The sequence below is a fragment of the Mirounga leonina genome, unplaced genomic scaffold (genome assembly GCF_011800145.1).
Source record: "Mirounga leonina isolate KUSES-001 unplaced genomic scaffold, KU_Mleo_1.0 Mir_180, whole genome shotgun sequence".
Lineage (NCBI taxonomy): Eukaryota > Metazoa > Chordata > Mammalia > Carnivora > Phocidae > Mirounga > Mirounga leonina.
In genome coordinates, this window is record NW_023270469.1 from 12,459,638 (window position 1) to 12,474,265 (window position 14,628).

Here is a 14,628-nt window from a genome sequence, read left to right on the forward strand (position 1 = left end):
TTGATTTTCCTACATTCAGCAGGGTCTTTGCGTTCATATGATCTGCTTTCTAGAGATGGATTTTTCTAAATCTTTCTGTATATGGATCTTCTGTACTATTTTTTTGTCTATTTGATGTAAGCTTCTTCAGCTGTGTAGAAACTATGAATAGATCAGTGCTTGAGTGTCTCCAGTTTCTAAAGTAGCTGTTCTTATTCCTTCTTCAAAACAAAAATGTTTAAAAATTTTTAAAAAAGTAAGTAGTAGTAACAATACAGTATTTACCAGCTATTACCCCACCCACCTACTGGGGATGCACACAGGTAAATAACAGTAAATTAAATTACCACTCTCTGCACTGTGTTTAGCATAACATAACTAATTTGGATTATGGGAAACCATTATTGGATCAGCATTGAGATTTTATTAAAATTTGTAGTTATCCCACCATATATTAGGAAACATCAAATATGTAAGCCTAAGAATGGTCACTATAGGGTTCCTCATTTTCTCACTCAGGTCTCTGCCCTCTGTACAGAATGTGCCTTTCCGATTCCTCCCACACCCTAGCATTCTTCTGCCTTGCACAGCCCCATCTCATCTGCCTCAGCATACACACAGCATCACATCACCAAATCACAACCTCTTTTTAAGGCTCAACTCAAATGTGCCCTCCTCCATTAAGACCCCCTCTGACTTCCTTTCTATCATCCTACTCATGGAGGGTGGGGTTGGGGGGAGACTTTTTTCATTCTTTAAAGTATCAGGCTCTCCCTACACCCAAATTCCACTCTTTGTATGATGGTTACATATAGACTCATGTTTTATCTACCCCACTCTTTGTATGATGGTTACATAAAGACTCATGTTTTATCTACCACACTAATTTGCTTGAGAGCCAACATCTATAATCTGTGTCTCATACCCTTTCTTAAAACTCTCCCACTGGACCTTTACTGTAAATCCTTTTTGAAAAGATGGTTGAATGTTAAAGAATCACACAAAAGCACAACTTTTTAGTAAATCAGACAGAGCATTGTGGGAGGGCACAAAGCCTATGTTGATCACTGTCCTTTTGGAGAAACATTACTTAGCAGCAGTCCCTGGATACAAGTAAGAAAAGTTAATTCTGATTGAGCCAGAATAATGCACTAAGAGGTTATGAATCTGACTGAGGGTTAAGATTCAGTTGACACATGCTCAGGGAAAGTTTACCAAGAGTAAAAGACTGACTTTTTCTGTTCATTACCAGCCATATTATTTTCAGTTTCCTTTTGCAAGGGGGGGGGACACGCAGGAGGGGCGTGATTTGGGTCAAGTTAATAAATGAATTGCTCATATGATTGGCACTTTACTAGGTTCTTAATGAGTAAACTCCCAGAAGAAGAATCTCTTTACTACTACTACTACAGGAGAATGTTTCTAATTACAGGGAGACATCACGTTGTTGCCCAGCCTTCAGGTTTTTGCAAGGCCATAAAAGCACTGATACTGTTGACATTTTTTGTTTGTTTTCTCCTAGGTGATTAATAAACAGAATCTGTTGTCACTTAATTTAGTACCAGGTGTGATCGTGTAGGTAGTTCAACTTTAGTTGATCTAACTGTAGAATGTTCGAATTTTTTGCATAAATGTTCGAATTTTAGACACAATCCAACTCCCAAGCATTTCTGTTTCAGAAACTGGGACAACTTCCAAGTTAGTTTTGTGAATCCTTTAATTTCTCCTGCCAGACTCATTAACTCACCCTGTTCACCTTGGGGAAATCATAGCTCAGACTTGTACTTTCTGTAAAAACCAGCCTCTTAAGTGAATGTGATAGTTGATTTAATTGAGAACATTCAGACTCAAGCTTTTCAATAGTTTATTCTGAAACCTGTTTGTTGTGCTTTGATCAGGAGAGAATGATTAAGATGAAGCACTAGGAAACCATAATCATAATATGCAAATTAGCTACATTAAAAGACATGGAAATCAGTAAATACCTCTATTTCTGTATTCCACATCTCAGATCTTACAGTCTCCTAAGGCTGCAGAGAATCTCAACCATCTTAGACCACTGTTTCTTAATTTTGGAGTGTCTTATGGATCTTTCTGAGATTATGATGACAGCTGTGAATTCTCAGAAAAATATACTTACACACAAAAGTTTGTATTCACTTTCAAGACAATTTCACTCCTAAAGTCAGTTCATGATCATAGGTGAAGAAATCCCTGTTCTGTCTTCAGGGGTCTGGAGAACTGACACACCCAAAGTCACACAGCTTCTGTAGCTGAATATTTCTGTGAGTCTGTTGTCCTTTTTTCTACCATTGTATCCTTTAGTTAAAACCCATTTTGTGGGGTGCCTGGGTGGCTCAGTCGGTTAAGTGTCCGCCTTCGGCTCAGTCACAATCCTGGGGTCCTGGGATCAAGCCCCGTGTTGGTCTCCCTGCTCAGCAGGGAGCCTGCTTCTCCCTCTCCCACTCCCCCTGCTTGTGTGCTCTCTCTCTCTCTCTCTCTATCTGCCAAATAGATAAAATAAAATCTTTTTAAAAAATACTTAGGGGCGCCAGGGTGGCCCAGTCGTTAAGCATCTGCCTTCGGTTCAGGTCATGATCCCTGGGTCCTGGGATCCAGCCCTGCATCAGGCTCCCTGCTCAGCGGGAGGCCTGCTTCTCCCTCTCCCACTCCTCCTGCTTGTGTTCCCTCTCTCGCTGTCTCTCTGTCAAATAAATAAATAAAATCTTTCTAAAAAATACTTTAAAAAACCCCATTTTGAATTACAGAGCTTAGAGGAAGGAATACTGGTTTTAAGCCTTAAAGTCAACTATTTCATCTTTTGCTTACCCAACATGGAGATTAAAGTACAGTCATACCCAAAACATTTATTCTTAATCTTTTAAAAAAATATTTATTTATTTGAGAGAGAGTACAAGTGGGGGGAGGGGAGAGGGGCTGAGGGAGAGGGAGAAGCAGACTCCCCTCTGAGCAGGGAGTCTGATGTGGGGCTGACCCCAGGACCCTGGGATCATGACCTGAGCTGAAGGCAGACACTTAACCAACTGAGCCACCCAGGCATCCCTATTCAAAATATTTAAATGATGGATTTAAAAAGGCCAAGTGAACTAAGCAAAGTTTTTTTATAACTTGCTGTGGTTATCATAGGGCTAATGTGGATTCGTAGTTGATCTAATTACTCCAGCAGTTTCTTCCCTGGGCCACCTGCATCTAAATTCGTCATGTAGCTGCCAGATCATTCTAGAGCACTTGTTCTGTTTATTCATCTTGTCTTTTTCTTGCACCTCCTGAAGATAACACCCTCCCCCCATCATTGTGCTCAACTTGACCTACTGAGCCTTTTTTGGAGGTATCAAGCTGAAATCGTTACAGTGAGCATTAGTCACCATTTATTATCATTATTTAAACTCCAGTTTTGTTGTGTCCTAGAAGTATACTTTGATTACTTAGTTTCTCCGTATTTCAATATCCTCATCTGTAAAATTGGACATAATACCATTTATCTTTTTTTTTTTTTTTTAAGAGTTTTATTTATTTATTTGACAGAGAGACACAGCAAGAGAGGGAACACAGCAGGGGGAGTGGGAGAGGGAGAAGCAAGCTTCCCGCTGAGCAGGGAGCCCAACGCGGGGCTCGATCCCAGGACCCTGGGATCATGACCTGAGCCGAAGGCAGACGCTTAATGACTGAGCCACCCAGGCGCCCAATATTAATTGTTAATCATGTTTTCATAATATGTTTCCTAAAGCATAGTTTTTAGTAATGCATTGATAGTTAACAAAAGTAAAAAAAAAAATCCTCAGCCTTATTCTACCTTAGTAATTCTGGGTTTTATTCCCCATGCTATTCATCTTCTAAGATTAAAGATAATCAAGCCTATCTGCATTTATTGTTTTGCAGAAGTAGATATACTATGTCTGATGAAGTGATTTGATTGGGACATCACAGGAATGACGCAGTCTGAGAATGAACCTGTGTCAGCACCCACATCTGTTTTTGGTCCTTGAGATTGAGTACTAAACCATAGCATTTTCTCTTCATACTTCCTCTGGAGTTACTTGGTGCTGGCATTATTCATGTTCCTACCGTTTGGGCATACTACTTCATCTTTTATATTTTGCAGATAGGTCTCTGTTCAGTTCCTCTGAACATCACCATGTCCTTTGATTCTAAAGACCCTTTTAAATTTCTGAAATTAATTATTTGCAATTACACGGAGACATTCTTCATAGCTTTTCAGTTCTATGAGTCTCAGTGGCTTAATACCCTTACCTTGTTCTTATGGCATTCCTACCTTGTCTCTGTTTGTTTGTTTTTTTAGATTTTATTTATTTATTCATGAAAGAGAGAGAGGCAGAGGCAGAGGGAAAAGCAGGCTCCCCATGGAGCAGGGAGCCTGATGCGAGACTTGATCCCAGGACCCTGGGATCATGACCTGAGTCGAAGGCAGACGCTTAACCGACTGAGCCACCCAGGGGCCCCACATTGTCTCTTTCTGGAAAGAGACATTAAATCTAAAAAGAAAAAAATAAGACCAGTTTATTGTCAATTACAAATTAAATTGACAAAGAGACAAAAACTAAACACTGGTTTCCAAATGTGTAGTTCATTTGTGTCCATGGCTCATGTCATTCCTTCATAAAGGCTGTAATACTCTGTACTTACTAACATAACACACTAAATTAGATGGTAGCTGTTATCAATTGCAGCTTTAAGGTTTTAGAATTTTTATTATTTCATTTGCTTGATAGGTATCTTGCTCATTTTTTTTCTTCATAACAAACTCTTCAACATTTCAAGTGCTTATAATGACAAATGTTTATTTTTCTTGTCCATGGCTCTGCAGGGCAGTTGGGATGGCTCTGCTCTGGGCTCCAGGTTAGGTTTAGGTCTGCTTCATGTCTTTCCTTCTCCTTGGACTAGCAGCTGCCTGAACATGTTCTTCTCTTAGAGAATGACAGGAGTGTAAGAGTAAAAAGCTAAACGGCCCAAGCACATTTAAAAATACTTCTGTTGTGTCTGTGTAAAATCACATTGGCCCAAGCACGTCAGGAGCCCGGCCTCCTATCAGTGGAGCCGGCTGTATACTCATTGCACAGCAGGAGGCTGTGCGGAGTTACAGGGCAAAGGTTGTGGGTATCAGATGCTATTAAAGAGGAGAGAAAAACCGGGGGAAATAACCCGGACTACCACTGTAAGGAAGCAAACTGCTAAAAGTCATTAATTTAGTAATGCAGGGTCTGTGAATATAGGTCCATTGTAAATATGACAACACTTGCATATTATTTAACTACCTTCTTTTGAAAATGCTCTACCAGTGCTCTCAATTTCTTTCCAGAATGCTCTCTCTCTCTCTCTCTCTCTCTCTTTTTTTTTTTCCTTAAGTAGGCTCCACACCCAAGGTACACAGAATTCACTTCCTTTGAACAGGTTGGAATGCTATGGAAACTCAAAGAAAATGTGTCTGTTCATACAGTTGTATCTTTTTTAAAGGTATGAACAAGAACACTAAAGGAGATGTGTATTGCAGTTATGTAATATTAAACATAACCTAGTCTACTTTTTAAATTATGGAATAGAAATTTCATTTTAGGGCGCCTGGGTGGCTCAGTTGGTTAAGCGACTGCCTTCGGCTCAGGTCATGATCCTGGAGTCCCGGGATCGAGTCCCGCATCGGGCTCCCTGCTCAGCAGGGAGTCTGCTTCTCCCTCTGACCCTCCCCCCTCTCATGTGCTCTCTCTCTCTCAAATAAATAAATAAAATCTTAAAAAAAAAAAAAGAAATTTCATTTTATCTCTGGTTCATGGACCTGGCTTTGCAGAGTATATGTAGTCATGGGAATATGTATATAATTTCTGTTTTTAAAAAAACTTTTTTTTTTTAAGATTTTATTTATCATTTGAGACACAGATACAGAGAGAGGGCATGAGCAGGAGGAGAGGCAGAGGGAGAGGGAGAGGGAAAAGCAGGCTCCCCGCTGAGCCAGGAGCTGGACGTGGGGCTCCATTCCAGGACCCTGGGATCATGACCTGAGCCGAAGGCAGATGCTTAACCATCTGAGCCACCCAGGCGCCCCTAAAAAAACTTTCTATTTTAAATTATATACTTGAAAGATTATAGACTCCTAAGAAGTTACATTGAGGTCCTGTGTACCCATCACCTAGCTTTGCCTAGTGGTGACATGAGATTAGTATGTATGTATGTATGTATTTGAGAGAGAGAGAGCATAAGCAGGAGGGGCAGAGCGAAAAGGAGAGAGAATCTCAAGCAAAGTCTATCCTCAGCACTGAGCCCTGTGGGGTTCGATCTCAAAACACTGAGATAAGCACCTGAGCTGAAATTAAGAGTTGGTCACTTGACCGACTGCGCCACTGAGGCGCCCCGAGATTAGTTTTTTTATTTTTATTTATTTTTTTTTTTTTAGATTTTTTTATTTATTTATTCATGAGAGAGAGAGAGAGGCAGAGCGAGAAGCAGGCTCCCAAGGAGCAGAGAGCCCGATGCGGGACTCGATCCCAGGACCCTGGGATCATGACCTGAGCCGAAGGCAGACGCTTAACCATCTGAGCCACCCAGGCGCCCCCGAGATTAGTTTTGAAATCATTGATAAACCTTCTTTGCCCTCTTTAAAAGCCTGGGTTTTTTTGGGTTTTTTTGGGTGTTTTTGTTTTTGTTTTAGATATCTAACTTTCTTTAAAGAAAGGACACCTATCATATGCCTGATCCTCTTTAGCTTTCAGAATTATGAAGTGTCCTGTAAGGATCCTGATGTCACTATTGCTTTGTTTCTTTGGTACTTCCTTCTCCATTTTCCTCATTTTCAGATTGTACCATTGATTGGGAAGTGATTATATCTCATCTGCTTTTCTGGTATATTTCTCCCTGGCAATTTAAAATATATATAAGCCCCATTTTATTTCTTAAATTGAAGAAACATACTCAGTTAAATATTCAAATTTCTTGTTTGGAGTTTATTTTGGTAGTATTTGAAAACTTGAGGGTTTTTAACATCATCTCTTTTTTTTTTCCTTTTAGCCTGAAAATGAGATTTCTTCAGACTGCAATCATGTAAGTATGGATTTTCCGTAACTCACCATATGTGCTTTATATATATGGCAGATTCAGGATGCTTTTTCTGTTGTTTTGGGAAACATTATGTCTTCTTAGATTCTCTTAATCTTAACAAGGATGTTAAACCTTATTTAAGGACCATGGTAAATCTGCAAATACCCCTCCATTCTAGAAACAAGCAGATTTTGTCAAATATTTATGTACTTGAGCTTAAGTTTTACTTCAGTTATAGCTACCATATGAAAATAATTTTCTCTGCTTATCATGCTTACAACTTTATTTTTAAAGATTTTATTTATTTGCGAGAGATAGCAGGCACAAGAGAGAGCATGTGGGTGGGCAGAGGGAGAGGGAAAAGCAGACTCCTGCTGAACGGGGAGCCCCACGCAGGGCTCCATCCCAGGACCCTGGCATCATGACCTGAGCCAAAGGCAGACACTTAGCTGACTGAGCCACCCAGGCACCCTGTGTTAAAGGTTTTACACACACACACACACACACACACACTCTCTCTCTCTCTCTCTCTCTCTCTCTCTAGAGATAACTGTAATGAATACATTAAAAAATCATTTATATAGGGGCAACCTGAGATCCTGACCTCAGCTGAATCCAAGAGTCAGATGCTTAACTGAGCCACTCAGGCGCCCCAAAGGACTATATTCTTTAATAGAAAGTGCTGTTAATAAACATAGGCAACAGGGGCTCCTGGGTGGCTCAGCTGGTTAAGCATCTGCCTTCGGCTCAGGTCATGATCCTGGAGTCCTGGGATCGAGCCTCGCGTCAGGCTCCCTGCTCCATGGGGAGCCTGCTTCTTCCTCTCCCTCTCCATCTGCTTGCCGCTCCCCGCTGCTTGTGCTTGCTTTCTCTCTCTCTCTGTCAGATAAATAAATAAAATCTTTTAAAAAAATAAAAATTAAAAAATAAACATAGGCAACAGGTATAAATAGACTCTTCACAGGTAAAGAAAAAGATGTCCAATAAACAAGAAAATTTTATTCTTTCTTATAATTAAAACTGTGAAAATTAAAAGACAAATGAGTGCATTATTTTCATCCATCTGATTAGCAAATATAAAAAATTTGATAAATACACAGTATTGATGGGAATGTGGGGATTTAAGCATTCTCTAGCCTGCTAATCAGCAACCTGCTACCCATTAGCGAAATCCAGACCACTGCCTGTTTTTATGCATAAAGTTTTATTGGAACACACCCACACCTATTCAGTTACATACTGTCTTCGGTTGCTTTCCATGCTATAATAGAAAGGTTGAGTAGTTTCTTTTTCTTTTTCCTTTTTTTTTTTTTTTAGGTGTTATTTATTTATTTGGCAGAGAGAGAGCACAAGTAGGCAGAGGGGCAGACAAAGGGAGAGGGAGAAGCAGGCTCTCTCCACTGAGTAGGGAGCCCGACGTGGGGCTCGATCCCAGGACCCTGGGATCATGACCTGAGCCAAAGGCAGCCACTTAACTGACTGAGCCACCCAGGTGCCCCGGTTGAGTAGTTTCAACAGTGACTGTAGGTCCTAGAAGTATAAAAGATTTTACTTTCTGGCCTTTTGCAGAAAAAGTTGTTAAACTCTGCTCTAGCCTATAAATAAGAATATAAATATGAAAAACTTCTTTGTAAAGCAGAGAACTTAAAATGTGTATATATTTTGGCCTAGCGTTTTTACTTCTAAGAATTTATGTATAGTTATACTTAATGGATTCAAATATGTCTATAAGAGGATATTTGGCATTATTTATGAAGCAAAAAATTAGGGGAAAAACTCAGAATCCCATCAGTAGAGTGACTCTGGCATGGGGGAATCCCAGAAAGCAGCTAATCTGTGCCCTAGAGCTCCTAAAAGGCTAGAGAATAAGAAGGATTTGACACTGCTGAAAATGGGGACAAATAGTATACAGAAAACAGGAGAATTGATGTCCTTATAAAAAGAGATTAGGACACAGAGACAGAGGGGAAAACCATGTGAAGATACAAGGAGAGAGGTCTCAGAAGAAATCAGTACTGCCGGCACATTAATCTCAGACTTCTAGACTCCAGAATTGTGAGAAAATAAATCTCTTGTTTAAGACACCCAGTCAATAGTATTTTGTTATGGCAGCCCAGCAAACTAATACACTTTTGGGTTGGGATGGGTTGCTTGATAATTTTTCCCATTAAAATTATAGGAACAAATTTTAAAAAGCAAACAGCTTTCCACATAGTAGGGAGTTCTGGAATGAGTTAGTGTTGTTAAGCAAGAGATAAAATTGGTTATGAACAATTGTTAGGCCTGTAAATACATTTGAAAATGTTTACACAATGGACAAATTCCTAGAAAGACAAATTTACCAAAACCAACTCAAGAAGTAGAAAATCTGAGTAACCTATATTTATTTTAAAAAATGAATCTGGGGGCGCCTGGGTGGCTCAGTTGGTTAAGCGACTGCCTTCGGCTCAGGTCATGATCCCAGGGTCCTGGGATCGAGTCCCACATCGGGCTCCCGGCTCGGCGGGGAGCCTGTTTCTCCCTCTGACCCTCTCCTCTCTCATGCTGTTTCTCTCTCGCTCGCTCTCTAATAAATAAATAAAATCTTAAAAAAAAAAAAATGAATCTGTAAATAAAATCTTTATTGGCTGGCTGGCTCAGTCATTGGAACATGTGATTCTTGATCTCAGTGTTGTAAGTTCAGGCCCCACGTGGGGTGTAGAAATTACGTAAAGAAATAAAACTTTAAAAATATATATACATTATTTTTAAGTTTTATTTATTTGTTTGAGAGAGCGAGAGCCAGAGAGCATAAGTGGGGTGAGAGAGCACGAGCAGGGTGAAGGACAGAGGGAGAGGCAGACTCCCCGCTGAGCAGGGAGCCTGATGCGGGGCTTGATCCTAGAACTCCAGAATCATGACATGGAGCCAAAGGCAGCCGTTCAACCGACTGAGCCACCCAGGTGCCCCTTAAAAAATAATTTTAAAAAATGAATCTGTAAATAAAAATGCCATAAAGAAAACTTCAGGACCAGATGGATTTATTGGTGTAAGGAAAAAACACCACCAGTCTTTTATTTACTTACTTATTAAAGATTTTATTTATTTGAGAGAGAGTGAGAACATGCAAAGGGGGAGGGGCAGAGGGAGAGGGACAAGCAGACTCCCAGCTCAGTGGGGAGCACGATGCCAGATTCCAGAACCCTGAGATCATGACCCAGAGCTGAAATCAGATGCCCAACCACTGAGCCACCCAGGCACCCCGTCACCAGTCTTTTATTTTATTTATTTATTATTTTTAAGGATTTTATTTATTTATTAGAGACAGAGAGCTTGTGCACAAGCAGGGGGCAGCAGAGGGAGAAGCAGGCTCCCCACTGAGCAGGGAGCCCAGTGTGGGGCTCGATCCAGGACTCTGGGATCATGACCTGAGCTGAAGATAGACACTTAACCACCTGAGCCACCCAGGAGCCCCTGTATCAGTCTTTAAAGATGTTATTTATTTATTTGAGAGAGAGAAACAGCATGAGAGGGGAGAGGGTCAGAGGGAGAAGCAGGTTCCCCACTAAGCCAGGAACCCAATGTGGGACTTGATCCCAGGACTCCAGGATCATGACCTGAGCCAAAGGCAGTTGCTTAACCAGCTGAGCCACCCAGGCGCCCCCAGTCTTTTAAAGAATAAAAAAAAAAAAGTGGAAATATTTTTCTGTTCATTATGAGGCTAACATAACCTTACTGTCACCTAAAAAGGATATAACAAGAAAGAAAACATAGGCCAGTGTCACTTGTGAATCATAGATGAAAAAATGTTAACCAAGTTAGTAACAAACTGAATCCACTAAAATACAAGTAGGGAAATACATCAGGACTGCATTGGATTTAGTGCAGAATTGTGAGGTTAATTTAACATTTGAAAAGTTAATCACAATAAAGGAGAAAAAGTTATGTCATCATCTCAGTAGGTACATTAAAAATCATTTGACTAAATTCAATACTAGTTTTTTAAGTTTTTATTATGGGAAATTTTCTAATATTAGTAATTAGACTGAAGGCTGCAGGATATAAGATTAGTAGATTAAAAAATCAGTTGTAGGGGCGCCTGGGTGGCTCAGTCGTTAAGCATCTGCCTTCGGCTCAGGTCATGGTCCCAGGGTCCTGGGATCGAGCCCCACATGGGGCTCCCTGTTCGGCAGGAGGCCTGCCTCTCCCTCTCCCTCTCCCACTCCCCCTGCTTGTGTTCCCTCTCTCGCTGTGTCTCTCTCTGTCAAATAAATAAATAAAAAATCTTAAAAAAAAAAAAAAATCAGTTGTATTCCTACTGACCAGCAGTGAATGATCTGAAAATGAAATTAAAACAACTTTATTTACAATAGCAACAAGAAGAATCAAATACTTAGGAATAAATGTAACAAAAGAAGTATAAGACTTATAAACCGAACTCTATGGAAAACATCTTTGAACAAAATTAAAGATGACTTAAATAAAGGAAAAGACATCCTATTTCATGGATTCATGGATTGGAAAACTTAATTTTGTTAAGATGGTAATACTCTCCAAATTGATCTAGATTCAGTGCAATTCCTGTCAAAATTTCTGCTGACAACTTTGCAGAAATTGACATGCTGACCCTAAAATTCATACGGAAATACAGGGGATCCAGAATAGCCAGAACAGTCTTGAAAAAAGAACAAAGTTGGAGCATTCATAATGCCTGATTTCAAAATTTACTATATAGCCACAGTAATCAAGACTGTTGGTACTTGCATAAGGATAGACATATAGATCACGGGAGTAGATTGAGAGTTCAGAAAGAGACACATTCATTTATGGTGAACTGATTTTCAGCAAGGATGACAAGATAATTCACTGGGGGGAAACAATAGGCTTTTCAATAGATGGTTCTGGGACAACTTGATATCCACATACCTAAAGATTAATTTGGACCCCTATTTCATACCGTATATAAAAATGGATTAAAGACCTAAATATAAGAGCTAGGGCGCCTGGGTGGCTCAGTTGGTTAAGCGACTGCCTTCGGCTCAGGTCATGATCCTGGAGTCCCGGGATCGAGTCCCACATCGGGCTCCCTGCTCAGCAGGGAGTCTGCTTCTCCCTCTGACCCTCCCCCCTCTCATGCTCTCTCTCAAATAAATAAAATCTTCAATCATATATATATATGTATATATATGAGCTAAACTGTAAATCACCCAGACGAAACTATAGGTATAAATCTTAATGGCATTAGATTAGGCAAAGGTTTTTAAGATATGATACCTAAAGTACAAGTAACCAAAGAAAAAAAAAGTGAGCTTCATCAAAATTAAAAACTTTTGTGCTTCAGAAAGCACTATCAAGAAAGTTGGAAGGCAACCCACAGAATGAGAGAAAATATTTGCAAATCATATATCTGATAAGGGTCTAGTAATGAGAACATATTAAAAAAAAGCCTCTTACAACTCAACAATAAACAAACTTTAAAATGAGCAATGGATTTGAATAGACATCTCTCTGAAGAAGATATACAGATCGCCAATAAGCACATGAAAAGATGCTCACCAACATTCATCTTAAGGAAATGCAAATCAAAACCACAAGATATTATACCCACTAGGATGACTGTAATAAAAAAGAGACAATAACAGATGTTGAAACTATGGGGAAATTGGAATCCTCATACATTGCTGCTGGGAATGTAAAATGGTGCAGCCACTACAGAAGATAGTGTGATAGTTCTTCAAAAGGTTAAACAGTTCTTTTTTTTTTTTTTTTTTTTTTTAGATTTTATTTATTTGACAGACAGAAACACAGCGAAAGAGGGAACACAAGCAGGGGAGTGGGAGAGGGAGAAGCAGGCTTCCCGCCGAGCAGAGAGCCTGAGGCGGAGCTCGATCCCAGGACGCTGGGATCATGACCTGAGCTGAAGGCAGACGCTTAATGACTGAGCCACCCAGGCGCCCCAAAAGGTTAAACAGTTCTGATCTGAACAATCAGTTCCACTCCTAGAGACTCCCAAGACAGTTGAAAACATATGTTCACACAGAAACATGTACACAGGTGTTCATAGCAGCAGTAATTGTAACCGTGAACAAGTGGAAACAGCCCAAATGTCCATCAACTGATTAATGGATAAATGAGACATGATATAGCCATATAGTAGAATAATATTTGACAGGAAAAAGGAACAAAGCACTGATACATGTCACAATAAGGATGAAACTTGGGAACTGGACACAAAAGATTACATATTTTATGATTTTCATTATATGAAATGTTTTGAATAGGCAAATCCACAGAAGATTCGTGGTTGCCAAGGGCTGGGGGAAGTAGGGAATAGGAAATGACTGCTATTAGGTATGGCATTTCTTTTTTTTTTTTTTTTAATTTATTGTCATTATTATTATTATTATTTAATTCCAGTATACTTAACATACAGTGTTATTAGTTTCAGGTATATAATATAGTGAGTGATTCAACAATTCCATATATCACCCAGTGCTCATCACAAGTGCAGTCCTTAATTCCCAATACCTATTTGTTCTCTGTAGTTAAGAGTCTGTTTCTTGGTTTGTCTCTTTCTCTTTTTTTTCTCTCTTTGTTTGTTTGGTTTCTTAAATTCCATATATGAATGAGATCATATGGTATTTGTCTTTCTCTGACTGACTTATTTTGCTTACCATCATACTCTTTAACTCCGTGGAGTTTCTTGTTGAGATGATAAAAATGTTCTAGAATTAGATAGTGGTGATGGTTGTCAACATTTGAATATACTAGTACACACTAAATTATACTTTAGAAGGGTGAATTTTATAGTACATAAATTATATCTCAGGAGTATAATATAATCAGTCCTCATGTAATTACCACCCAGCTTCAATTATTTATTCAGATCCATCTTGTGTCATCTCTATCCCTACTTACTTCCCCTCCTTTTGTATTATTTTGAAGCAGAACCCAGACATCATTTCATTTGTTAATATTTTGTTAAATACCTCTAAAAGATAAGGCTTTATAAAAAATAACCATAATACTGTTATATCTGAAAATCTCATAATTCCTTAATGTCATCAGTTAACCAATTAAGGTTCAGATTTCTAATTTCAACATCCATCTTACAAGAGAATTTATTTAATTAACCTGATAATATGTGGTTATAAAAAGACCAGTAGCAGCGGAAATAAACCATTGGGACTACATCAAAATAAAATGTTCCTGCACAGCAAAGAAAACAGTCAACAAAGCTAAAAGGACATATTCAATAAAGGGTTAGTATCCAAAATATATAAAGAGGTATTAGAGTTCAATACTCCCAAAATAGATAATCCAATTAAAAATGGGCAGAAGATATGAACAGGCATTTCTCCAAAGAAGACATCCAGATGGCCAACAGACACATGTAAAGATGCTCAACATCATTTATCATCAGGGAAATGCAGACCAAAACTACACTGAAATATCACTTCACACCTGTCAAAATGGCTAAAATCAAAAACACAAGAAACAACAGGTGTTGGCGAGGATGTGGAGAAAAAGGAACCCTCGTGCACTGTTGGTGGGAATGCACACTGGAGCAGCCACTGTGAAAAACAGTATGAAAGTTCCTAAAAA

At 39.3% G+C, this 14,628-nt stretch overlaps 1 protein-coding gene across 1 annotated transcript in view; it reads left to right on the forward strand.

Annotated features, from left to right (window-relative positions):
- Positions 1–14,628, forward strand: part of GLG1 (golgi glycoprotein 1) — a 159,867-nt gene that overhangs the window by 88,363 nt on the left and 56,876 nt on the right. Inside the window, exon 2 of the mRNA XM_035024785.1 lies at positions 7,015–7,047. Coding sequence (XP_034880676.1) covers positions 7,015–7,047 — 33 coding nt within the window. The remainder of the gene's footprint in view (positions 1–7,014; positions 7,048–14,628) is intronic.